The sequence below is a fragment of the Pseudorasbora parva genome, chromosome 13 (genome assembly GCF_024679245.1).
Source record: "Pseudorasbora parva isolate DD20220531a chromosome 13, ASM2467924v1, whole genome shotgun sequence".
In the NCBI taxonomy this organism is placed as follows: domain Eukaryota; kingdom Metazoa; phylum Chordata; class Actinopteri; order Cypriniformes; family Gobionidae; genus Pseudorasbora; species Pseudorasbora parva.
The window spans coordinates 19207023-19225244 of record NC_090184.1 but is presented as its reverse complement, the minus strand read 5'-3'; the positions used below and the strand labels follow the sequence as shown (position 1 = coordinate 19225244).

Here is an 18222-nt window from a genome sequence, read left to right as displayed (position 1 = left end):
ACAAGTGAACATAAACAAATTCAACTTGCACAAAGCTGTAAAGGTCTCAACAACGTTTGTTTGTGTGTGTGTGTGTGTGTGTGTGTGTGTGTGTGTGTGTGTGTGTGTGTGTGTGTGTGTGTGTGTGTGTGTGTGTGTGTGTGTGTATGCGCATACTGTATACTAACATATCTCACATATTCATAATATTCACAAAGTTGGCTTATCAGTGAGCCCTGCCCATCAATGTTATGTAAATAATTTCTATAAATAGTCGCCAACAAACGCCTGTTCATCTGGTCTTCACCATGCACACCTTTCTGTCTCTAGTGGTCCTGAGTGTGAGTCTGCCCGCCTGTGAGTATACTTCAAATGTGATTTATTATTCAGCTGTACAGGAACTTATTGTTTTGATATAGCAAATATTTAATACAGATACATGAGATGAATTAATATATATTTAAAATAATTTGAAAAATAGTATTTACTAATTAGTCAAATAATTTTATGAGAATGCTGTAATAACGCTTAAAGGGCTACTCCACCCCAAAAATAAAAATTCTGTAATTACTTATACACACCCTCATGCATGCTGTCCCAAAACTATATGATTTTTTTTTCCATCTGTCATACATAAAAGTAGATATTTTGATAAATGTGTGGTTTTTTTTTGTTTCTGTTGTTTTGTCTGGACAATTGAAGTCAATGGGCTCCAATGTTTGGTTTCCAAAGGTTCTTCAAAATATTTTATTTTATGTTCCACTGAAGAAAGAAATACATACAGGTTTGGAACCACATGAGGTTAAGTAAAAGATGACATAATTTTCATTTGAGTATTGCTTTATACAAACCCTAATCCCAGAAAACTAGGTGTGTTAAAAGTATTATAGAGTGAAATTTGTGAAAGAACTTAAGGAAGCGCAGGGAGTGTTCTAACACATTTTGTAACTCAGACTTTGTTTTTTGTCTTAAAATGATAAATTGAAGTTAAAGTTCTTTTTAAACTACAACTCATCCCTGCGTGTACGTCAAATAAAAAGTGCTGTCATTACCAGGGTGAATTGTACTGACAGAAAACCATAAAAAACATAAAAACTGACATAGACACCACTATAATGTGGATTGACTGTTACATTTGACCATCGGGCACTTACAAGTTCACCAGGAGACAGATCACAAGATGTGCAGCAGAAACAACATGAAATTGCTATACACCTTTCATAAATATTATGCAAGGCAGGCGTTAAAATATATATTTGTTGATAAATGTATGCTACACTGTACAAAAAATGACATTGAATTGATGCAATTGAATTCACAGAAATTCAATTTGGCCAACAGAAAAATTTAGATGTGATCAGTCACTAGAAAATGTTCAATTGGAGACCTTTGAGATTTTTTTACAGTGTATATGATGCTTTTATTGAATAGTGAAGTGTACACTGCAAAAAAGTAAAAGAAAAGAAAAAAAAGTGCTTTGTGAATTGTAAACAATTGCTGCCTTAAATTAAGTACAGTCAACTTTAATTGTTAAGTAATTTCAACGTTAATCACATTATAAACTAACTTTAAAAAAAGAGGTGAATCTTGTATAACATAAAAAAAGACATTGTCATTACTTATTGTCATATCTTATAGATTTTTACAGTGTTGAATGGTGATCAGATCAGGTAAAAAATGTGACTGACAGATCATCCAAAAAAATTACATTTACCCTTATGTCATTCCAAACCTGTATGAGACTTTCTTCAGTGGAATACAAAAAGTAATATCCTGGCCTTTATTTTCCAATCAGTGCCATTGAATGAGGGCTGTCAAGCTAAAGAAAATCACTTTCAATGGTTCATATGAGCTTTGTGCCATATCTTTTGAATCCATGATATCTTTGTGTGAAACTGAAAACATGTTTTCCCTTCAGTAAGTATAGAACAGTGGATATATATATATATATATATATATATATATATATATATATATATATATATATATATATATATATATATATATATATATGATTACACAGTGCAATCTGTTGTTTGCATACTATTTTGATGCTAAGCGGTATTCGCACTGATAAATTGTCATTATTTAACAGTGCTGGCGACTTTAGACTACCGTGCGCTGTGGCAGTTCAGGTCCATGATCCTCTGTACCATCCCTGATAGCTGGCCTGCGCTGGATTACGCAGACTACGGATGCTACTGCGGCAAGGGAGGCTCGGGCACCCCGGTGGATGAGCTGGACAGGTTAGATTTACACATTTTTAAAGAGACACTGCCTGAAATCAATCATTTGACACAGCTTTGTCTGTCAAACTTCGGCCTGCTCAGACTGAAAAGTGAAAAGATTATAACTACAAATAGACCTACTGAAAAAATTGCACATTGCACAAATTAAAAATTGGCATGAAACAGAATGCGATGTATAATCCAAGTGAAGCGACTAATAGGGTGCGTCCTAATCAACTCCCTAATTCAGTCAGGGCCCTGATCAGGGAGTCATCCCAATGTTTCAACATTTAAAATTAATAATGTATTAACTAATACATTATTAATATCTTGTTATAGTTAATGAACTGTGAACTAACATGAACAAACCAGGAACAGCTGTATTTTAATGAAATAATGTTAATAAAGATGAACAAATACAGTAACAAATTTACTGCTCATGGTTAGTTCATGTTAGTTAATACATTAAAGGGTTAGTTCACCCAAAAATCTAATTTATGTCATTAATGACTCACCCTAATGTCGTTCCACACCCGTAAGACCTCATTCATTTTTATCTTCATCTTTCATGTTCATCTTCGGAACACAGTTTAAGATATTTTATATTTAGTCCGAGAGATTCTTTCTCTCCATTGAAAACGTATGCACAGTATATACTGTCCCTTTCCAGAAGGACCAGAACTCATCAAAGTAGAAAAATCATCAAAGTAGTCCATATGTGAAATCTGTGGGTTAGTTACAATCTCTTGAAGCATTGAAAATACATTTTGGTCCCAAAATAACAAACTACGACTTTATTCATCATTGTTTTCTCTTTTGTGTTTGTTTTCAATCCTCAAACAAAGATTCGAACGGTTATGAATCAGCATATTGATCCATATTTGGATCGCCAATGTCACGTGATTTCAGCAGTTTGACACGCGATCCCAATCATGAATCAATATGTGGAAAAGGTGGAAAATTCTCACTCAGCCTCAGCAGTTTCTGTGTGAACATAAAGCCCACCTACTCTGATTTGATTGGGTTTATCAAATATATTGACATTGATGAGCGACCAATGAAGCTCAGATTTACGCACACACTTCTGACGTGCGCTGCGCTCTGCTCAGAGCTATTGCGGATTAAGAAACACACAGACTAAAAGACGGGACGAAGCCAAAGCCTCCCGCCAGTTTCATGTTTTAAAAGTTACGTAATCACATATTTTTTAGGGGGGCTGAGGCTCCCCTAAAAAGTTCATGCGTGAACATAAGGTAGATAATTGATATACAAAATTATTAGATGAATTCTCAATGTAATTACTAAATCATGCGCAATATGCTGTGACATCACAATCAAGTTGAATTGTGGGATATAACTGCTTGAAGTTAGCCTGACAAGTCAGACCCACATAAAGATTTTGGATCTGGGAACTCACCATTGACAGGGCTCAATCCGAGGGGCGGGATAAACGGTTGTCTTTCAAACTCCCTCTGCACGCGATTGGATAGCGCTACAACCAACCAAAGCAACGTGAAGTGGAGCTAGTTGATAGATTAAACTTTTGCCGTACCCGTTCGGCAAAACTCAGAACACATTATGTTCTTAATGCCGTTCTTTGTTCTTTTCTCAGAGAAAAGCTTAACTTTGAAGTCTTCCAGAGTCGCGGTCAAAGCTGATTCGAAAGACCGCCGTTCGCCAGCTTCTGTGTTTCTATTAGCATGCATGTCTGCCGTCATTAAGTTAAGCCCCGCCCACCGACTCTATACACGATGTGATTGGCCTGACCAGTTTGGTTTTTACAGCTCAGACGTGTATTGATAGTTGCTAGACGACACTCACGGCAGATTAGATTTACTGCCGCTGGGGTGAGTTTAGATTTCTAGGCTAGCTTGAAGTGCACATCGGAGTAAATTCAGTCGGTCAAAACCGAAGTGACAAAGGCCACATAAACTTCTCTCGCCCTCTCGTGGAATTCACTTCAAAATGGTGGCAGAGATTCCACCGAGGGAAAGTACATAGGGAAGTTTGCGAGTGTATGTCTAAAAGTGAAGTACACACCCAAAGATTATGAAGGAACATTAATTTGTCCAGCAAAAAAGTGAGGGTGACGCACTTCATAAGCATGTCCACTCTATTCCTCTCTAGGTGCTGTCAGGTTCATGACCAGTGTTATTCAGACTCATGGCAGCATGATGACTGCTGGGGTATCTTAGACAACCCCTACACTGAAGTATATTCATTTGCATGCGACAAACCGGCAAAGAAAATCACCTGCAATGGTAAGTCCCAGGCCAAAAAATATATATTCTAAGAACGGTTTTCCAACGTTCCCATTATGTTATAAAAATGTTGTTCTCTGTCCAGTTTTTATTTCAGGGTTGCGAAATTTAAAAGGAAAATTGCATTTTTACAAACATATAGGAATGTTACCTTTGAATGTTCTTTTGAACATTATAAAACAAGTAGATATACATCCAACTAAAATGTTTTAGAAAAAAGCTTTCATTAATGTGTATAGATGTTTTTTTTATTAAAGACCAGATAACTTTGAACAAATGGAAGAGCATTTGTTCATTATTCTGAGAAAGCCTTCCCAGAACATTAGGGAAGCTCTAAGAATGTTCCCTGTTAGCTGAAGGACAGACTATCGAAAAAGCTCTGTTAGTATTTGAGACCTGAGCTGCATCTGGATCGTGAAACACAGTTAGACTGTTGTTGTTTTTTTGTCTCTTGCAGCTGACAAAAATCGCCCCTGTGAGATGTTCATCTGCGAATGTGACAGACTAGCAGCCGAATGCTTTGCACAAGCGGGTTACAACCCAGAGAACGAGCACTACCCTAGTGAAAACTGCTAATGACCTGACACTTGTTTCAAGACTGTCCTTAAAGTCTCATTAAACAAAGCAATGGTGTATCATGTAACTGTTTATTTTGCATTGATTCATTTCAGACAGTGGCTTGTGAATATTATTGCAATTAAAAAAATTTTTTTACTATAGTTTTATATAGTTATAGTTTACATTCTTAATATCTTTGTCTGTTTTCCAGTAAAAATGTCCAAGTTAGATATTAACCCTTGTATGGTGTTCCGGTCTGCTGGACCCGTTTTTATTTTTTATCAAAAGAAAAATGATATGATTAATTATTTTTTCAAACTGAGACTCATTGGCCTTGGCTTATTTTCTGTGAGGAATATTTATAAGAACACATTTTCAATGACCACACACTGTACACCCCCCCTACGCATTTATATTACACACAGGATGTTCGGGTCCACTGGACCCGGGGCTAAAAAAAAAAAGTGTGGGAATTGTTGGTCCTGTGTACCTTTACTCTGTCCTCCTCCTGTCAGGGCCTGCTGTTAGTGTGTGTGTGTGTTCATGTATATGGTTTATGAGGACACAAATGTGTATAATGACATGAGTATTACAACGTAAACATGGTTTATGACGATATCTGTGTCCTCACACTAAAACATACTAAATGGTGTTTTTTGAAATTCAAAAAATGCCAAAAGTTTTCTGTGATGGGTAGGTTTAGTGCTTGGGTTAGTGTCGGGGGATAGATTATACAGTCTGTACATTAGAAAAACCAGTGTGCCTATGGAGAGTAACCATACACCACATGTCCAAGTGTGTGTGTGTGTGTGTGTGTGTGTGTTTTGTGTGCGTGTGTGTTTGTGTTATGTGTGTGTGTGTGTGTGTGTGTGTGTGTGTGTGTGTGTGTGTGTGTGTGTGTGTGTGTGTGTGTGTGTGTGTGTGTGTGTGTGTGTGTGTGTGTGAGCCTGTTTATGTGGTTTATGAGGACACAAATTTGCATAACTACATAGGTATTACACTGGTATTACCCTATAAATGTGGTTTATGAGGACATATCAAATGTCCTCATAATTCAAATGGCCTTAAAAACATACTAAATTATGTTTTTTTGAAAAAGTAAAAATGCAGAATGTTTCCAGTGATGGGTAGGTTTAGGGGCAGGGGCAGTGTAAGGGGATAGAAAAGACGGTTTGTACGGTATAAAAACCATTACGCCTATGGAGAGTCCCTGTAAACCACATAGACCAACATGTGTGTGTGTGTGTGTGTGTGTGTGTGTGTGTGTGTGTGTGTGTGTGTGTGTGTGTGTGTGTGTGTGTGTGTGTGTGTGTGTGCATGCGTGTGAGAGAGAGATTGTGTGTAAGTGTGAGAGAAGACAATAATGAGTTTTGTTTCTACCCCTGCCGTTCCCACACGAGGTTGCAATTCTTAAATGTGATCTAACAAAGGTAAAGAAAAAATATTAACCACATATGCTGTTTATATTGCTTGTATTTGGGATGGAGTAAACATCTGGTGAGTATTTTAACATACATTTTTGATTGTGTTGAATTAAAAACCCAAAAATGCAGCGGGTCCACCAGACCCACGAACACTGGCTGAGTAACAAAAATATGAACACCACACAAGGGTTAAGTGTTGTTTATTAAGAATGGTTTTTAGAGGATATATGATCATAGAATTACGTTTATTTTCCTTCTCATTGGCAGTTATTCTTGTTTTATGAGGTTTATGCTTAAAACTAAAACATTTTGCCAATGAGGAAGAACTTAAATATTCTCTGAAAATAAGTAATATAATCGTATTTGCTTCTCAAGATTGTTTAAAAAGACATTGTGATAAAAACATTATTTTTTGCAAGATAAGTACATTTACATGCCATTATTGTCACAGAATCATTGCATAACCTTTTATAAATTAAACATTTTTTTTAAAGATTTAGTTGTAATACAGCATAGATACTAGTTGCCAAATTCATAAAAAAAAAACCATCTAAACATCCTTAAATTCACTTAAGAAGCAAAATGTCCTTAGATATTAATATTACGTTCATAGAGAATTTATCATAGTAAGTGAATGTTTTTTAATCTTACCCCATTGGAAAGATAATTTAAGCACAAATCTGACAAAGTCCATTATCTATAATTGTGCACCTTAAATAAGCATGTTTAGATATTTATTACTGGAAAAAGAGGCAAAAATACGGCTTAAGAAACTGCTTAAGAATTTTGCATTGTTTGAGGTTAGTTCTGTTAGTATTTATCAGTGGCTCTTGGGTTTGCCCTCACAGATGTAAGGGTAAGCGAGCGTACAGTCCGCATCATTCCACAGCCTCCGTGCTCCCGGAGTTATCCGAGTGTGGAGCTGCCCACAGTCCTCACCATTCACACGGACATCCCAGTCATCTGGTTGACCTATATCCCAGTGGCTGAAACAGACGTCAAGATTCAGATTAAAGTGCCCCTATTGTGCTGTTTTAAAGGTTCCTCGTTTTTTTTTTTGTTTCATATACAATCATTTTACAATACTATGTCGGTCAGTACAGAACGTAAGACTGGAATTACTGACGCCTCATTTCAAATTGGATCTTTAAGTTGTAATCCTGCATTGATACTAGTTGGCTGTTACATTCATAACTCATTTATTGATCACATTTTAGGGTCCAATTATCACTATTAACTGACGATTAACTACTTTTGCCTCAAAAAACTCCCAATTACTGTTATAGTTAGTATGATAGGTATTGGGTAGGATTAAGGGAGGTAGAATATGGTCATAAGGTAAACAAAATTTAAAAGGTAAACAAAGGTCAAATAACGTAAGTATACACTGGGACTCAGTTGTTTAAAAATGTTTTACATGAAATGACATGTATAGAAAAATACATGTATGATAGGATTTTTTCCATTCACCTTTTTTAAGATTTTTTTTTTAACCAAACTTTGTTTAAAAATTATTCTCAACTATATAGCGGAATTAACATTTTACTTCATGCAATATGTGGGTAATGACCATTCATGGGTTTTCCCATTCTGTGCAATGTATCTAATGTAATTTCTTTCTCTATTCTCTTGTTGTGTCTCCCAAAATGCCTGATAAACATGCTTCAAGTCGCGGTGTCCTCTATAGAGGACATGTATGAAATAGATGCCCTGTTTTGTAACAGAAAGTCATATTTTGATAAAAGATCCCATAACATTTTCCTGAGATGTTCATTTATAACAAATAATTTAAAAATGATTCAGATTTAAATGCAATTACAAAATATAATATTTCCATAAGAGTGCTAAATTTGATAATTGCGTCATTTTAAAGACTAAAGAGAAGCTGTTGTCTTGGTGAAACCTCAAAACAAATGGTATCTGTAAAAAGCCCTGAATGTGCTCTTTAAATGACATCGACTTTAAAATCACTATAATATAATGTCCTCGTACAAGGACAGCACCCAAGAGGTTAATATGTGCTTTATATAAGTACTAATAAACGTCATTTGCATGCTAATAAGCAACTAGTTTATTGTGGGAAGTGGACCTAAACTAAAGTGTTACTTGTAATATCCCCCACCAAAAAAACATAATAAGGGCACCTAATATGATACTTAGTGCATGTAGAATTTTGACCATCTCTTATTATTTTATGTTCATTCTTACTGTTCTGTAGCACTAAAGTCTGTTCCATCTACCCAGGACCATTTTCCCTCTTCTTTCTCAACAAGCCCAATCCAGTAGCTGTTCGAAGTCTTCAAGATTGAGGATAAAAAGTCCTGGTTTAAAAAGAGACCAAACAAATATATAACCTCACATAAGACTCCTACAAATAATTGTGATGCTGTGTGTGTTTTTGTCTTACAGTTTCAGCCAAGTCATTGACAACCACTAAGTGTGATCCTTTCTGGATACAGTTGTTCTCAGCATTTTGCCAGTTCTTCTTTACTGAAGACTGAAAGTAGCATGAGTCTTTATAAAACACCCAGCCTTCCTGGCAGGGACCTGTACAGTTAAATATGCATATAGTCAAAATCAATCATAACTTAAATCAGGCGGGTTTCACTGCCAAGCCAAATAGAAACATTTATCTAATGAGTATAGGTCCAAAAGTCTGAATCCACATTGGAAATCCGGGATCCGTTATGTTATTTAAAGCCGCAAAATGTAATCTTTCACCACTACACTGTAAAAAGTCCGTGAAAATAGGGCACAATGTACTGTATAAATATGAAGGAATTTTCTGTATTGTTTTTTTTACAGGTGCTTTACCTGTATTTTGAATTACACATTGCATTAGGTTGTGTTTTAAGGGTTAACGGAAATTTCCGTAAAATTACTGGATAATGTACTGGCAGATTTTTTTTTTTTTACAGTGTATAGTTCGCTTATTCAAAACAAATCCGTTTGCTTAATGATGCCTTGTTTGTGTGGCACTTTTGTAATACTGCAGACGACCGCTTCCACTTATTCCGATCATGCGTATGTAGGGTAACGCAGTGCTATTTTATCATATTAGATACATCTGAGTGTGTTGAAAGTTATGTAATAATGGCACTCTGCAATCGCTCGGTGACTACTATGAGAGGTTACTAACAAAGGTTTCTGTCCATAAAGGTATCCAAACAGTTGCACACATGTCTAATAAAACACATCATATATTAAAGCGTCTTTGGTGTTTCCATTGTTTGGGAAATAGAGGGTAAACAGATATGTCATTGATAGGCGACACACAGACACGGTCCTGGTAAAAAAAGACTTATTTCTCTGGATTTAAACATTCTTGGAAACAATTGGGACAATGTAAGTACACAAGTCAACAAAATATATAACACTGTTCTAGTGGTTTTGGGATATTTTAATCCAAAAATCTTACATATTGTCCCTTAAACCTGGAAATAGACCCATTATTCATTTTATATATATATGCATTTCAAAATGCATGTACATTTTTCAATTCAAACTCAAATTGTTATGCTGATGATATACTCGAATTATTAAATGATGCAAAGCATAGATGCAAAGAGACTAGTGGTCTCTGAATTTTGGACCCCACTGTCATGAAGAACCTCACCTTGCTCCGGCATCACACGCTCAGAGAAATGAGCATTTTCTGGGAGAAATAAAAATCACAAGTTAATATTACAGGCATTGTTAGTATATGCATACATCTATATAAAAATGTAATTGTACAAACATTTTTTTTTTAAATGGTTCTTTATTTACCAAATTGCACAGTTTTTGGGGCCTCTTTAATAGAGCCAACGAGGGACTCCACAGAAAGTCTAACTTCAGCAACCTCTTGGCTGATCTGAGAGACTTAAAAATCAGAAACAAATTCAAATTCCTTGGTTAAAAAAAAAGCCATGCAGTGGAGTTTTTTTTTATTTTATTTTTATTTGACATCAACAAATTAGTGGGTGGAAGAAAAATGCTCACAACATACTTTTAATTCCTACAGCCAGTGTCAGTATAAACACATAGAGGATGAGGACGCCATATATTATGTACATCTTTCTGTTCTGTTTACCTGTAGGGAAAGACTTAAAGTTATAGCATAAGATTATGGAACAGACACAGACTAAAACTACATTCTGAATTCCCAGCAAACAAAAATATGTTTCGCTAACAAAACATGTTATGAAAACGTTATTTCTGAATGTTCTCAGAACGTTCAAATCATCCAGTTATTTTGTATATTTAAAAAATGTTTTTTTTCTTGGTTAGTTTTGTAAACGTTAAAGAAAACATTAAGGGAATGTTCTATTTTATAATTTTGCAAATATGAAAGGAATTACATTCGGATGTTCTACAGAGAGTGCAGAATTATTAGGCAAATGAGTATTTTGACCACATCATCCTCGTTATGCATGTTGTCTTACTCCAAGCTGTATAGGCTGGAAAGCCTACTACCAATTAAGCATATTAGGTGATGTGCATCTCTGTAATGAGAAGGGGTGTGGTCTAATGACATCAACACCCTATATCAGGTGTGCATAATTATTAGGCAACTTCCTTTCCTTTGGCAAAATGGGTCAAAAGAAGGACTTGACAGGCTCAGAAAAGTCAAGAATAGTGAGATATATTGCAGAGGGATGCAGCAGTCTTAAAATAGCCAAGCTTCTGAAGCGTGATCATCGAAACAATCAAGCGTTTCATTCAAAATAGTCAACAGGGTCGCAAGAAGCGTGTGGAAAAACCAAGGCACAAAATAACTGCCCGTGAACTGAGAAAAGTCAAGCGTGGAGCTGCCAAGATGCCACTTGCCACCAGTTTGGCCATATTTCAGAGCTGCAACATCACTGGAGTGCCCAAAAGCACAAGGTGTGCAATACTCAGAGACATGGCCAAGGTAAGAAAGGCAGAAAGTCGACCACCACTGAACAAGACACAAGCTGAAACGTCAAGACTGGGCCAAGAAATATCTCAAGACTGATTTTTCTAAGGTTTTACTGTATAGTAAAACAGTAATTGCTAATAGTAAATGTTACAAATAGCCATTGGTAACATAAAAAATATTAGCATAATGTCCAACTTAAATGATTCAGAAGAACGTTCCATGAACAATGTATAAATCATGTTTTTGTGCTAACGTTATTAAAGACCACACAGCTTTAAACATAAATTATATTAATGTTAATGGAGGAAGATTTGGTCATAACTTTGAGAGAACCTTTCCAGAACATTAGCCAAAGTTCTGAGAACATTCCTCTCTGAAAACAAACAAAACAAGAAGTACAATGTACTTCATTTCTCTTTGTAAAGTGTTTGCATGCATATTTTACGTAATGTTAGTAAATTTCACATATGGAGTTAAAGGGGCACCGTGTAAATTTGAGCAGCATCTAGTGGTGTGGTTGCGAATTGCAACCACCCACCACTCACCCCACCCTTTCGGAGCATATAGAGAAGCTACGGTGGCCGACACAGGACAAAGATGTTATCGTCCGAGACAGCAGAGAGTAGCTAGCGCTCTGTAGAGCAGTGTGTGTGTTTAGGGCTACTGTAGAAACATGACAGCTCAAAATGGTGACTTCACTGTAAGGGGACCCGCGGTGTATGGAGATAGACATGGCTCATTCTAAGGTAATAAAAGCATAACGGTTCATTATGTAAGGACATTATACACCACTGAAAACAGAGTTATGTATATTATATTGCATTTCTGTCAATAGATCATCATTAATACTACACACTGCACCTTTAAGTAAACTCTACTTAACTAAGTTGAGTAAAATTAACAAAGAAAATAAGTCTTTTTAAATTTAGCCAGTACAAGGTTATTAAAGTAATTTCTACTTAGTTGAAGTTTCCTTTGCAATACAATTTACTCAACTTTTCTGATACTGGTGTTCCCACCATTCACCATTCCCACCACTGGGGTTTGAATAATTAATAATGTTGTTTTTTTCAGCTGTATTTACAATGTTTTATCACTGCTTTTGTTGTTAGGTCTTGTAACTTGCCATTTTGTGATATTTAGAGTTCTTTTTCTACTCAAAATGACACATTAATACTGAAAAAAACAATCCATCGAATGTTATCTCTGTGTATTGTGTAGGCTACTGAGCCTATTGAGGTCACTGTTCAGCTTTCACGTTACTATTATGTGGATGTATATTGATTGTGTTATTAAGATGTTTCTAAGTGGAACATACACATTAAAAGTGTAGTTTAGTTCAGTTTTACTTAATTTTATAACTGTGATATTTACACTTTAATTTCTACAAGTTTGAATTGAGTACTAATAGCCTAGATTTAACTAGTTTTTTTTTCATTCTTGCCTGAACTAACTTTTGCATGTATAAATTACATTTGTTTTATTTGTAGTATTTACGTCACCACAAAATCATTTTTATCAGTGCTTGTTAGTGATGCAAAGTCCGTTTCATTTCCGCGAACCGGTTCTTTTCGGACAGTTCAGCTCAATGAACCGGTTCAAAAAGCCGATTCATAGGTTCCTGACGTCATCATGCAATGATGCCACTATGCATTTATTTTATGGATTTTTATGCATTTCTCAGTGTCATGTTATATCAAGGAAACATTAAAATAAAGTAATCTGTGTCAATGAAACAATCAAAGTTATTAGCGTGAGTGCATTTGCTGATGATTGTTTTTCTTTCACTTAAAGGGATAGTTCAATTTAAACTGAAAATTCTGTCATCCTTTACTCACCCTCAAGTTGTTTCAAATCTGTATGAATTTCTTTCTTCCGCTGAACACAAGGGAAGATTTTTTGAATTTTTTGAGAATGTCAGTAACCAAACAGTTAACTGGAGCCATTGACTTCCATAGTAGGAAAAAAAATACTATGGAAGTCAATGGCTCCAGTTAACTGTTTGGTGAAGTTGAAACAACTTGAGGGTGAGTAAAGGATGACAGAATTTTCCTTTTGAAGTGAAATATCCCTTTAAGTTAATGGTGTTTGTGATCACAATCAATTAATTTATCCTTCACGTCGGATTCGACAGTAAATTGCACAACAATTTGGATGCCTGGATGCCAGCCGAACTTAGCCCCGTCCACAAAATTTTTAGGTCGGGCAGTTCGGTCTGGCCTCAGTCCATAGAGGAGTAATTATCCCCGAACAGAAACTGTTCGGACCAATGAAATCATCAGGGCGGGCTTCAGACGATGACGGACAGATGATCAACAGTAACGTAATCATCCACGTCATCAAAGGGGCTTAGATTATATTTGTTCGAATGGAGAGCTTGTTTGTATATGCATTCACCCTCACAATTTCTCTCAGAAATGATGATCATGTTGGGTAAGTACTCTGTGTATCATTAAATTATTTTATTTTTTTACAACACCGACAAAGATCGTTTATTTCAGCGCACGTGCAGACAGGGTTGCCAAGTTTTTACAACAAAACCCGCCAACTACTAGCCCTAAACAATAGCTTCTCGGGGGGGTTCTCCGGGGGAAAAATGCTGTTTGGGGGGTAAAATGTGTGTTATTTTGGCAAGGTTGCCTGCTAAAATTCGCACTCCATGGGTCTACATATCACATAATAGTCGCTTCATCTCGCAGACATAGAAAACAGCCTGCGGGGGGAAAAATCACGGACTTGGCAACAAGTAGACTGGTTGTAGGTCTATCCAATTGATGTCTTTCCTGGTTGGGTTGAAACACGCCCCATTATCACAGCCCAATGGAGCAGTTTCAGACTCATATTCTGACTAGAATTGAGTATGACCACGTCAGGCTAGGTTCAACCGGCTCTTTCGGTTCTTTTTTAGTCGGACGTAGGCTAATCGAATTGCTTTAAAGCTACACTGTGTGATATTTTCCCCCATCTAGCGGTGAAAAGGTATATGACCATCCAGTGAATATTAGTTTCTGTTCCTCTCAATTTCGATTTCGTTTCAACTCCTACGGTAGCCGATTTAGTCATGGCTTCCAGTTCGACCTCTTCGGTGAATGTTGCTTTAAGTGATGAGGTTACTTTTGAAAACTATTATAATTTGCAGTTATTTAATTTGCCAAATGATCTATGATCAAATTAATCTATGTAAAATGAATAATAGTTTTACGTTTTCGTTATTTTTTACCATTTCATTGCTAACATCAGCTATCAGGTTCCCAGACGAATGCAAGCTAATCTTAGTAAAGTAACTTTTATCAGTGCTATCATTATTCTGTATATTGTACGACATCACTAGCGTAAGGCAAACAAATTGAAATGCAATTAAAATATTTTTCTCATGTTATCCGTCACAGAACACGGATTTATGTTATAAGGTAAACAATACTTTTTCATCATTGACGCGAGGAAAACTATATCCTAGACGTCGTTCTAGTGTTATGCACAGCACACCATGATACAATTAGCCAAGCAACAATAAAACTTCCAATATACACAAATAGGCTGAATTAATATTACCTGTCGAGAAGAAAGCAGGCAACGTCGGCGTTCTTTTTAAAATCGTTGCTCCTCATGAGCTCTTTCCATCTTGGAAAGGCCACTCCAATATTTACTTTTGTCTTGTTGATTTGCCCGTTGCGTTGCCGTCTTAATTCTCTTTTCCGCTTCCTTGGCGACTCTGATACATATCCCGCAATGTTACTAGGTCCCCGACCCGGGTCGAATTCGGTAATCAATTCCGGGACGTGGTTGCTTTCACACAGAAGGCGACCCGGCAATGTTCCGGGAATATTGCGGGTCCGACGTGCAGTGTGAAAGGGGCTTAAGATCCTCCATCATCATATAGCAGCCTCAAGCAATCCCCCTCTTCACATTCGACACAGTGCCATCAAGTGTAAAAACGCGAAAAGCGAAGCTTGAATTTACGGGTATGTCCCTCTTTGGCTAATGTACTTTCAAGATGGAGGAGCAACATGGCGACCGCCATCCGAACCCTCACCCGTATGTATTTTCAATGGTATATTATAAAATGACGAGAATACATTATTACTTGAAAGAAGTAAATATACATTAATGAACACATTTATTTTTGAAAGAACTAAGTGATTTTAGCTAAGAATAAACAAAAAAAGTTACACAGTGTAGCTTTAAACCGGCTTAAAAGAACAATTCGTTCAAGAACCGAACATCACTAGTGCTTGTTAGCTGAGTTGTCATGGAGTGTCAACATTAATTTATTAAATAAGGGTTCACCATGGTATTTCGGTTACATTTTTTTTGGTTACTAAAATGTTTAGACTTTTCTCGATTATTAGAAGAGCACAATTTACAAACATTTCTTTTATAAATTGAAAGAAAAAACATCTTTCTCACCTGATTCAAGCATAAATTTCTGGCCAGTGTGATTTATTTCTGCCTCAGGTGTAGTAAACCGGTCATATGATACAGATTCCATCTCTGAAGATTACAGCAATGATGTGTTCAAATTAAATAATTCAAACAATTGAAATGATTTTCTCTCATTTAATGACTTTTGTCCCATATAAATATCGGTATAAGTAAAGAGACAGTCTGAATCCACTAATCACAAGAGATTCAAGGTCATGTAACAAAACAGTTGAATATTAACCTCTAGACTGACAAACTATTACTAAACTTATCTATCACAAACATGGAGAAGAGCAAATTAAAAAATGTCTCTCCACATATAGTTCAAAAACACAGCAGAATAAAGAGACTTTTGTATATAATTACCTGACAATATTATATACACCTGTTACCTGAAATTATTATTACCTGACAAAATTACTGTTAGTCAAAATACACAAAACTAAATCAAACACGTAAAACTTTCTCCTTTCTCAAAATTAGGATTTTACCATGAAGCTTCATACATTGAGGACATTATGCTCTCATGTGGAAATGCAAAAAAAACTTACTGTCAGGTGCAGTAAATGTACTGTTTAAAGCGAGTGTTTCTGTCGAATCTCCCTCCTCTGCTGCGGTCAGTGTCCTGATGGCTGTTCTCTGTCATTCTGTCCTTACGTAACTCCTAAACCACTTCCGAGAACGGAATTGACAGTCCTAACAATAACATCCTACTGGACTTAAAATTTGCATCCTCATGTATGTGAAATATGACAAAATATTCAGTCAATAAATTACTGTTAAATACACTGGCCAAAATTCTATTGTTCAGATACAGCTGGATGGGTACTCAGCATAAACTCCTATGAAAGTTAACAAGTATTCTTTATGTAGATAACATATTAGAGTTCCTTGAAGATATAATGTTCCAGCAAGTCTGCTTGATCAATTGCCAAAGAAGCATGTCAATATTAATCAGGAAAATAAGATTTTCTTACCAAATTTATAACATGTTGTGTTGTAAAAATGAGTACACTCTCCTGAAAGTTATGGAATAAAACTAAATAACAATTTTCTGGTGCAAGTTAAAGGCAATTTATGATCAACAGATGATTAAGTTGAGCCTTCAAAAAACAAAACGTAAAAAAAATCTTACAACTCCATGTTTTTGAATGCTAGTGTATGTTGTATGTCTAATGCATATGGCACCCAAAACTGTAAAGTACTTTTTTTAATATGAATATTTTACTGAATTTGTAGCTCCTCCGTTATGTTTATGAAAGAGTTAAAAAAAAAACATGCATACTTTGCAAACATTAACACCAATAACATGCAATGAATCCACTCTGTTTAATTAAAGAAAATGTCTCTTTTTGAGTAGACAGGCCTAGATTTATTGAAGTAGATCCACTGAAGTCTCCATCGTAACATCTGCAGTTATTCCAGCTCAACACCAAAAGGTCATCATCACTTCAGTTCTAATCGTAAGCTGATGATACACGGGGCAACTTGTTGAGCAATGTTGCCAGGCAATGTAGCTGAAAGATGTTGCTGTGGGCACTTTCCCATTGAGAATGGGCAACAGATTTCTATCTGGATATCCAAAAAGAAATGTGTTGGCCATTCTCAATGGGAAAATGCCCACAGCAACATCGCTTGGCAAAATTGCTCAAAAGGTTGGCCCGTGTATCATCAGCTTTAGTTGTGGTTAATTTACTTTCTTTGTCTTACCTGTATTATATTGTTTAGCTTGACTGTTGACTGTTGCTGACTTTGTGAATTGTTATAACAGTAACACTTTATTTTGATGGTCCCTTTTGAATGTTCTTTTGACTATAAGTGACTTTCCAACTACTTGTCAACTAACTCTCATTTGACTATTGACTAACTCTCTATCTGCTATTGTTCTCTTTATTGTGAGGTTCCCCAAACAGACATTCTACTGACAATAAATAGCCTTGCAACTACATGTCAACTTATTCTAAATCTACCAGTCTACTAAATACTAACGTTGGTGCAACATTGATAACACTATTTTAGAGTTCAATTCTCACTATGAACTAGTTGCTTATTAGCATGCATATTAATAGGGTACTGGCAGTTTATTAGTACTTATAAAGCACATATTAATGCTTTATTTTGCAAGAGCTTATTCTACATGCCATAATCAGTGTTGGGAAGGTTACTTAGGTTACATATGACCCTATTTAAAATGTAATAAGTAGTGTAATTATTTCAATTACTTTATTAAAGTAATGTAACTGATTACATTTGAGTACTTTTCTAAATTCCAGCACTGAAATACGGGGGTAATATTGTTGCTTTATTCCAAACAAATTTATTGTTATCCACAAATAAATGTAAAGCGATTCACAAAAATGAATTAGAGTCACAAATCAATAGAAGGACATTTGTGAATAACAACAACAACAACAACAAATCCACACATTTTTATGTCAAACACACACAACTCTGCCTTGCATAAGTTG

At 35.8% G+C, this 18222-nt stretch overlaps 2 protein-coding genes across 2 annotated transcripts; one reads left to right on the top strand and one right to left on the bottom strand.

Annotated features, from left to right (window-relative positions):
- The first annotated feature begins 221 nt into the window (after positions 1 to 221).
- pla2g1b (phospholipase A2, group IB (pancreas)) lies at positions 222 to 5074 on the top strand. The gene is made up of 4 exons (XM_067413377.1): positions 222 to 336; positions 2075 to 2225; positions 4335 to 4468; positions 4926 to 5074. The coding sequence occupies exons 1-4, from the start codon at positions 288 to 290 to the stop codon at positions 5042 to 5044; spliced, it is 453 nt and encodes a 150-aa protein (XP_067269478.1). The 5' UTR covers positions 222 to 287; the 3' UTR covers positions 5045 to 5074.
- A 1559-nt stretch (positions 5075 to 6633) lies between these two features.
- Positions 6634 to 16417, bottom strand: asgrl1 (asialoglycoprotein receptor-like 1). Its single transcript, XM_067413376.1, has 8 exons — positions 16306 to 16417; positions 15740 to 15823; positions 10439 to 10522; positions 10219 to 10311; positions 10067 to 10105; positions 8858 to 8997; positions 8659 to 8771; positions 6634 to 7436 (listed from the first exon to the last, which is right to left on the bottom strand). The coding sequence occupies exons 2-8, from the start codon at positions 15819 to 15821 to the stop codon at positions 7271 to 7273; spliced, it is 717 nt and encodes a 238-aa protein (XP_067269477.1). The 5' UTR covers positions 15822 to 15823; positions 16306 to 16417; the 3' UTR covers positions 6634 to 7270.
- Between the last annotated feature and the right edge of the window lie 1805 nt (positions 16418 to 18222).